General features: G+C 38.8%; 1 protein-coding gene across 4 annotated transcripts in view; it reads right to left on the minus strand.

Moving 5' to 3' along the window:
- Positions 1–8,711, minus strand: part of GRIK1 (glutamate ionotropic receptor kainate type subunit 1) — a 150,486-nt gene extending 141,775 nt beyond the window's left edge. For all 4 annotated transcript variants that reach the window (XM_081950644.1, XM_081950643.1, XM_081950645.1 and 1 more), the window contains exon 1: positions 8,408–8,711. In XM_081950644.1, coding sequence (XP_081806770.1) covers positions 8,408–8,504 — 97 coding nt within the window. In that variant the 5' untranslated portion in view covers positions 8,505–8,711. The remainder of the gene's footprint in view (positions 1–8,407) is intronic.
- Positions 8,712–9,069: the final 358 nt, after the last annotated feature.

A 9,069-nucleotide genomic window follows, 5' to 3' on the forward strand; every position in this document is an offset into this window, starting at 1 on the left:
TCTTTGGGGTTTCCAGCATGTGCATGTGCACTGGCAAGCTGGTCTTCTTGTACCAGAGCTCTGGAAACCCGAAGACAGCTGGCCGGTGCACACATGTTTGTTTTGGGGGCTTTTTCAAGCTGTTTTCCAGTGGTCTGGCACCTGCGAAGGCCAGCTGGCCGGTGTGCATGTTCACCCCAGAAACCAGAAGAGCAGCTGGCGAGATGCGTATGCCCACAGAGTGGGCTCTGCGTGCCTTAATATTCCATCTTAAATATAGGAAGTTGTGCAGAGAGCATTGGATGCATCATCCCATCTAAAATTTTTCTTTCTTTCATGATGTAGAATAAAGAAGGGGGACCCTTAGACTCCTACTTATTATCTCTATTCTGCTGCCATGATGAACATTGAAGGTTTAAAGGTAGTCCTTGACTTATAACCAGCCATTGAAAGAACTTTTAGTCACAACACCTTCGGAAGGAGTGCTTTACAGTCCATGAAGCACTTTTGTTCATCATAAAATGTCACACCAAAACCTTCACTAGTCATCTGACCACATTTTGACCAGCTTGTCATCAAATAGGTTACAGAATCCCACAATCACGGCACCATGATTTGTGATATTTTTTGCTGGTTTCTAGTGGTGATTTTTTTAAACCAGTTTCACATAATAACGTCTTGAAAAAAAGGTTGAACAATTGAGTCTGGTTATATGGAGCCTCAACTTACAACCATAACAGCTTGCAACTGTAATTACAGTCTCAATTGTGGTTATAAGTCAAGGACTACATGTAAAGCCACAACATGGTTCCCAGCAGGGACGTGCGGTCAGGGGAGGCAGGGGAGGCAGAGCCTCACCGCTCTCATCATGAAGAGAAAAAAAAAGGGAAAGGGGAAAAGGCACACATGGTCCGATCCCCTGCCTTCCTGAAGGGGACCGCGGAGTGCGCTCCGCCGGCTTGCGCTCTGCGATCCCCTTCATGTTGACTCAAGAAGGTGGGGAATGGGACCATGTGTGCAGGAGGCTGAGGCAGCCACAGCCTCCTGTATACGCGCGGCTCGCGCTCCGCGGTCCCCTTCATGTTGACTCAGGAAGGCAGGGAATGGGAGGCAGCCTCAGCCTCCTGCACACATGGTCCCATTCCCCGTCTTTCTGATGACGTCACCAGCCTCACCAGCCATAAACCTCACCGCACGTCACTGGTTCCCAGTAGCTCTAGAGCTATCTCTGGGTTTTGTTTCATTTGGTTAGATAATATACCTACTTCTTTTTCATCATTTCTCATTGTTTTCGCATGTCTTTTATTGTATTTTTGACAATCAAACCTTTTTTATTTTTGCTTACACTTAATAAATAAATAAACAAATAGAGAGGCAGTTTGGTGTATTGGTTAAGGTATAAGACTAGAAACTATGAGTACTAGTCTTGCCTCAAGCCCATTTGGAGGCAAACGATACCCCAATGTGAGCCTTGTTAGCTAGCTTGCCTGACTTAACTATGTGTTCTATACTCTTTTCATAAAACAAAGCACAAGTGACATATTTCCCTTTTTTTCACATTTCTACCTTATTTCCTTTGATATTTCCCTTAATAGTGGAAATCACTCTCTAAGCTTCCCTGGTCAGAATTTGCATTGTCTGCACCATCTTTTACTTGCAATGTTTTACTGTTACAGTATACGTGATCCTTAATTTATTTTTTGTTTTCTTAATTTTCCTTTATTTGCTTGTATTTTAATTTTATAATAAACGTTTAATCATTTTTTTCTTCTTTTCATTTCTTGTCCATCATTCAGAGTTATGACATTGCGCTGGGATATAAGTTAGTAATAAACAAACAAACAAAGAACTTCACTGAATTCAGAGAATAGCAACCTGATAAATGCCACTTTGGAGAACAAAACAAAAGAACATACTCACAACATGCTTAAAATTTTGCAAGACAAAAGAAACTATTTTTACTTGAGATTTAACAAACTCTGACCCAAACAACAATGTACTGGGTAACTTAAAAGCACTTAACACTGATGAAAATCTACCACCTTGTAATGATATCATGTCACAATTATTTAGCTTGCATGTTAATTTTTATTCTACTAAACATAAAATTATGGACATCTGTATTTTCTCTTGTGCTGGACAACAGGAGACTACAGTCATGAATTGGACACTTCTGCAAAACTCTAGAGCTTCAAATCAGGATGACCAGTGAATCTGTGTACCTCCATACTTTGCATAAAAGTTTTTCCTATACAGGAAATGAACAGAATTGTATCCCAGACTATCTCCTTGAAATATCATACCATGGAAATGATAACATCTGAATGCGTTTCCTGCCATAAAGAGAAATGAAAATTGCTTAATGCTAAATCAAATGTATTGGGTGCATGAACTCTATTTTTGTTTTTTTGTAATATATTTGAATGTCTGTGGGTGTATAGTTATGGAGACAAAATATATGTTATTGCTGGCAATTGGGTTGTAAGCTCATCTATCAAAGGAAAGCTTTTGTACTTGGAAATAATAATGAAGTCAGATACTTGCTGAAATAAAAATATTATATAATAAAAATGCCACCCTCTTTATATTTATCAGTATTCCAGTATAATTTTCTTTCTTTCCTTGCACTAAGGTTTTCAAAAAGATGGTGCCCAAGCACCATTTGGAATGAATAGAAGGTAGAAAAATGCATTCAGTAAATTGCAGTTTGGATACTTATCCCACTACTAGGCATTCTACTTCTTGCAAATGTTTTAACGGTTAAATACATTGTATATAGCTTTGGGATAATCAAAGTAGCTCATGTCTCCTAAACTACATGACTAGAGGGCAAGATCTGACATTTATTTTTAGTACCATCAAAACCTTACATATGCAGTTCTAGCACCTTTACCTTCTACAATTTTCAATTGGATTTACTTTCTAAATGACTACAGTCAAATTTCCATTGTATTCAGAGATAATTTCTCCACTGAAGGATTATTTTATTAAGTAAAGATGCTGAAAGTTTTGAACAGAGATATCTTCCAAGACGTGATAATTTTATCAGTTAGAATGAATGAGTCTAAGAATTCATCCTCAAATACCACCATTCAGATAGCTAGGAAGGTTTAACCAAATCTTAAGTAGAAGTATATATGGACCTCATAAATGTGTACTGGATTGATTCTGATATACATGTGTCCTTGAAGACATAGAACTGTCTTTTGCACTTAGGCTGTCTAATAACTCAACTACTTTGGGCACAATTATCATCTTTACAATTGGCAAATGACAATGTCTAATAACAGTGTTTCCACTTCTACTGTACTAGTGTTTCACAATATTGTTACTAATATTGACAAATTCTCAACTAAACATAAATAATATTACGACAAATAATATTAGCCTTGGCAGTTGTGGACAGAGATAGCCCAACACTTGAGGACAGAATTTGCCACCCTTAGCATTCATTCCTTACCTCCATTCTCCATATATTCTCCATTCACTGATTCTGTTTGCTGGAAACAGGATAAAACATGGAGAGACAGAAGACAAGAGATCTCAAAAAAGCTATGCTCTTTAAGTCAGAAGTTCTAACCCAGAGGCACCTAGGCCTCTAAAATCCTTTGACTGCTCACACTTCTAAAAGGAGTTCAACATAAAAATGACATGTGGTCATTTTACTAATATTTACGGCTCATATGCATGCAATTCCCACCTTCTATACTCACACACTGTATAAGCCAGGGGTGTCCAAACCTGGGAACTTTAAGACTTGTGGACTTCAACTCCCAGAATTCCCCAGCCAGCATGGCTGGCTGGGGAATTCTGGGAATTGAAGTCCACAAGTCTTAAAGTTCCCAAGTTTGGACACCCCTGGTATAAGCATATCAAACACCACTGCATTTCAATTTGTTTAAATTCATATTTCTTTGAATGCAATGAGGTTTAGGAAGAAAAAGAATTTAACCAAATTTTACATAGTCGCGAGACCTGGAGCTTGTCCTTTTATCTAACACAGGACTGACATTAATTACACATAATGTAAATAAATAAGATAATATCAGAAAGCACATCTTGATTTTATTAGGAGAAACTATAGTTAAAGGGGTCCTTGGTGCTCTCTGAGCTTGCTTGTTTTCTTGCAAAGGTTTCATTCCTCTAACTAGGTAACATCATCAGTGCTAATCAGACTAGTTTGTTAGGGTAATGAAATATTTGCAAGAAAACAAGCACCAAGGACCCCTCATTTCAACCTTGAGCTATAGATATTCTCCTTTATTGCTACAGTTTAAAGTTCTAATTTAAAACTGGATGTTTTGGTTTGAATTTGCTAGCTGGAAATGGGAATCAGGGAATTCCTATCTCTACTTTATAGAAAAGATGCAAAAAAAAAAAATTCCAAACATTTACATCATTAGATAAGCCAAATTCTTCTGTTTCTAAAAAAAAAATCATCACCCAAATTATATATCTGTGGTTTAAGCAGAACTATCCTTTTTGCTTTTGATTGGATTTCACGTGTAGTTGCAGGTGCTCTCCAGAATCCTGAACAAGTGAATTCTACATTTTCTTTCTTTGGCAATTTATGTTGTCTTCTTTTGCTTGAGACATTTATCAAATTGGCAGACGTCTTTGTTGATAATGTGACAAGCTATTCCTTTTTATGGATGATTAATCTATCAAGAGCAGCTACTTTTGATAGTTATAGTCCTAAACTTATGAGCACAATTGAGCCCAAAATTTCTGTTGCCAAGCAAGACAGTTGTTAAATACATCATGCCCCATTTTATGATTTTTCTTTTGCTATGGTTCTTAAGCAAATCAGTGAGTCATGCAATTTTGGTTTGTGAATCCGGTTTCCCCCATTGACTTTGCTTGTAGGAAACTCCCTAAGAAAGTTGCAAATTACAATCCCAAGACCCAGGGACACTGCAACCTTCCTAAATACATGCCAGTTGCCAGGTACCCAAAGTTTGATCACATGACTGTGGGGATGCTGAAATGGTCATAAGTGTGAAAACTGATCAATAGTCACTATGATCAGTGCTGTTGTAACATTGAACGGTCATTAAACAAATGGTTGTAAGTCGAGGACTACCTGTAATAACTCCTGAATCACATGTAGATTAAATATCAGCTGCAGAACAGCAATAGTGGAAAAGAGCATTTCCCCGTAGTCATCTTATGAAGTTAAAAAGGCCTCCTGCTGCTTTAAATAGTGTCTCGTTTCTTTATTTCATAGGATGCTTCAACAATCAATCTATAGGTTCCCTATATCAGTGTGAGAGAGAATATGTGTGAGAGGGTACATGTGTATGAGGGTGAATGAACACGAGAGATTTCAAACTAATGGATTTGCAAGCACTGCAAAAAAAGATAATCAATTTAAAAATAATAAAACTTTTGTCTTTTGTTCAAATCCAGCCATTTAACTGCTAAGACTAGGCAAGCTTTTTTTAGCCCGTAAAAATAAAAAAAGATAAGTGCTGATGTGTTTTTCCCCAGAGATAAAGAACATGGATTTCAAGGATAGAAAGAACCTGCTGCTCTCTAAGAATAGCTATAGCTGATCTCCAACGAAGCTCTGCAATTTAGCAAGTAGTAGATTGCTGAGCTTCTGACCTGTCATTTTCATGTTAGATAATCAGGAAAAGGCTCCATAGCAATTTTTGTGCGATAATTAAATATAAAATAGTTTGGGTGCTGTAACCTTAATTCTTCCTGGAGTAATTTCTAAACCAGGTCATATAAAGCGGATAAATTATTATTGCACATCAAGCTTTAGTTTAATAATCCAAAGAAGTTCATTGGCTTACTGGCAATATTGTGAAAGTAACTGCACAAGTATTCTCATGATCAAGGTTAGTTGTAAAAGCACTTCAGTGTTAATTTTTGAGCCATTCTTATAATTTAGATTGATCTTTGATATTATCCACTACAATCAAGATTAAAATATATGAAAATGATATGTATGTATGTATGTATGTATGTATGTATGTATGCATGTATGCATGTATGCATGCATGTAGTTTTGGCATATTGGTGTTTTTCTCCAGTCCCAATAAGTCAAATAACTATTTAGAAAGGAAGAGAAATAATTTTACACTTTTTAGGGCAAAAAAGAGATCAGATCCCAAGATTTAAATATGTAATATTTACATTTTCCAACAGTAGTCAGGTTGCTACTTGTATTTTGTTATTATTAAATGCAGAAATACTTTTTTAAAGTTCTGACCTTATTATATCTTGTTTTAACTTCTCTGTGCGTATATGTTCACATATGCATCTGTGCATCCAAGCACACATACATCCTTCAGATTAGTGTTGACTCTTGGTGACTACCTGGGCATGTTCTTACTATTTATTTATTTTTTTGCAAGACTTCAGCAGTGGTTTTGCCATTGCCTCCTTCCCAGATCTAAGAGAGAGTGACTGGCCCACAGTTTCCCCTCATGATTTCCCAGTTCCTAACCTGATCCCTAAAAGACTACCCTAACCTGGCTGTTTCTTTGTATCTCACACTTATTTCCTTATTCTATTTCATTTTATTGTAATTTTCCTTTATTGTATTTATGTTACATCACTTTGTTATGATACATGATTACAACAATAAACTTATTTATGTGGAGTCCTTGGTGCTCTCTGAGCTTGGCTGTTTTCTTGCAGATGTTTCATTATTCATACTGTTGAGGTTGCCCAGTTTGGTAATGAAATGTCTGCAAGAAAAGAACCAAGCTCAGGGAGCACCAAAGACACCTCATTTCAACCCTGAGGTACAAATATTCTCTTTGATTGGTAATCTTATTTGTCCATTTACTATCCAATACTCTCATTTCTCCTTAAGTTCATCAAGAATTCCCTTCTTTTCATTGAATTTATCACAATACCTTGAGAACAACTTTTTCAGCATAGCTTTACAGCTATTTAAAATATATAGTAATTTAGGTCAGGTTTTCAGAACATTAGCCTACTATTTATAAGTCACCAAGTGCAAAGAAACAGAATTCAGAAAGTTGCCTTACCTTTTTGCAATTGTCCATTGCCTGCTTAATTTTCTACCTACATTTTTGATAACTGATATTCACTATTGACCCAAGAAACCCACCATAGAAAGAAACCCTCCCTATGAACTTTGTTGGGTTTCCATGGAAAGAAGTTTGATCTTTTTCTCAACCATACAGTAGCACATTCTGTCTAAGGAGGGTATAATCAAGATAATCTATAATTGTCTACCAATCTAACAGTATGGCGATTGACGATCTCTTTATATTTCAGCTCTAACTCTTTCAGTCTCAAAGAAGTATAGGCTATGTAGTCATTTCTGGTTCCTAATTTTTAAATGCCCATGCCAATTTCTTATACCAGTCAGAAAGTTATTTTAATATTTTAGTTATTACCTTCTTTATTCACAGTTTCAGTTTCTAGATTGTTTCCTGAAGTTGACATCTTCAAAAAGCAAATATAAATATTGACATGGCCAAAGGAAAATGGCTGGTTTTTGGTGACTTCAAAATGAAGAATGGTTAAGCAGATGGCAGTCAATATTTGTTTATTTTGAATTAGCACAGAACAGCTTTCCCAGTCTGGTGCCTTTCAGATGTTTGAATTACTCTGCCCCTGGTGATGCTGGCAGGAATAATGAGAATTGTAATCCCATACCTCTGAAGGACTCCAAGTTGGGAACATGAATTTAAAGAGAATGAAATCTCTCTCTCTTTCCTTGGAAAATGCAAGCAAAGGATCTCACACAAAATGTGTATAAAGATGGTTGGTGACTTCAAATGTACTTTTTAAAGGTTTGGTGAAGAGAAATCCAAAAATTCTTTTAAAGAGGGAAAAAATGCTTGCACAGTTGCACCCATGGAGACGTGTGTGTGTATATATACACAATACACAGAGAAACAAACTTAACAAAGTGCTAAGTCTGCCCACCAACTGTCTTTGAGAAAAAGCTTCTGAGTATGTGAATAATAAGGAGAAACAAAACCACTCTGGAGGGAATCAGCCACTGAAACAAAACACCTGGGTAAGTGGGACCTGGACAACCATCCCTGGGCAAATGGTCAAGTGTGCACTCTCTGCTGGTCTAGCCAGCCTCTCCTTCATCCTTGGACTAGCAGCCTGCCCAGATAGTTGCACTGCATTCCAGTGGAGCAATTGTAACAACCAAGGAGTCTGAGAGGTTGGTCTAAATCCAGAGAAAAAGAGAAAGGTCCAGGTATTCTTGACCAGTTTCCAGTGTAGCATTTCTTTGGGACCAAACTGGAATGGACGGATTCTTCCTACCCTGTGGACAACCAGCAGATAGCAGAAGCTTGGTCTCCTGATGCTTGTCTTGTGGGGGGAGGTTTCCATACGGATATAGGAGCCTAACCAAAAACCACCGGAAAGATCCCTTCACACATTCACGAACCCTCCCTGCCCCTTATTTCCCGGCACTCACCGATCCTGAGCACTTGCTGGGAAGTGTGAAGGACGCCCAGGCGAAGATAAAGGAGGAGAAACAAGAACCTCCTGCTGGCTTCCATGGCAGAGTCCATGGACTCCTAGCAAAGGGCTCTCTCCGCTTTCTTCACGCTCTGGCTGGGTGCATGCTTCAACCTCTCGGCCACATTTCTTCCTCCTGCTTAGGCATTCGCTGCTCGGACTCAGACTGGTCGGCGACCCCTCATATTTTCCTTTAACTCTCTCTCTCTCTCTCTCTCTCTCTCTCTCTCTCTCTCTCTCTCTCTCTCTCTCTCTCTCTCTCTCTCTCTCTCTCTCTCTCTCTCGTGAGAGTGAGCGCGTGTATCCCTCCTTCCTTCAGCCCATCACTCTCGCTGGTGTCCCGGCCAGGCGAGAGAGACTGCAGAGGGTCTCCTCGAGTCTAGGGCAGCGAGTCATTCGATGGGAAAGTTGCCTCTCGGAAGGAATGACCGGCTTGGCTCCCGCTTTCGATCTGCCGCCCAACGACCGAACGGGGAAGCGAAGAGGCAGGAGAGACGAGTTCTCACGGCAAATCCGAGCAGCCGCTGCTGGGAGCCCGTCCCAAGCCTTCTCCCAACCCCCGCACCCCTTCTCTCGGCTACTTTCTGCCTCGTGGACCTAGAACTGATTGGATCGCTG

Source organism: Natrix helvetica (assembly GCF_964273705.1).
Source record: "Natrix helvetica genome assembly, chromosome: 4".
NCBI classification, from domain to species: domain Eukaryota; kingdom Metazoa; phylum Chordata; class Lepidosauria; order Squamata; family Natricidae; genus Natrix; species Natrix helvetica.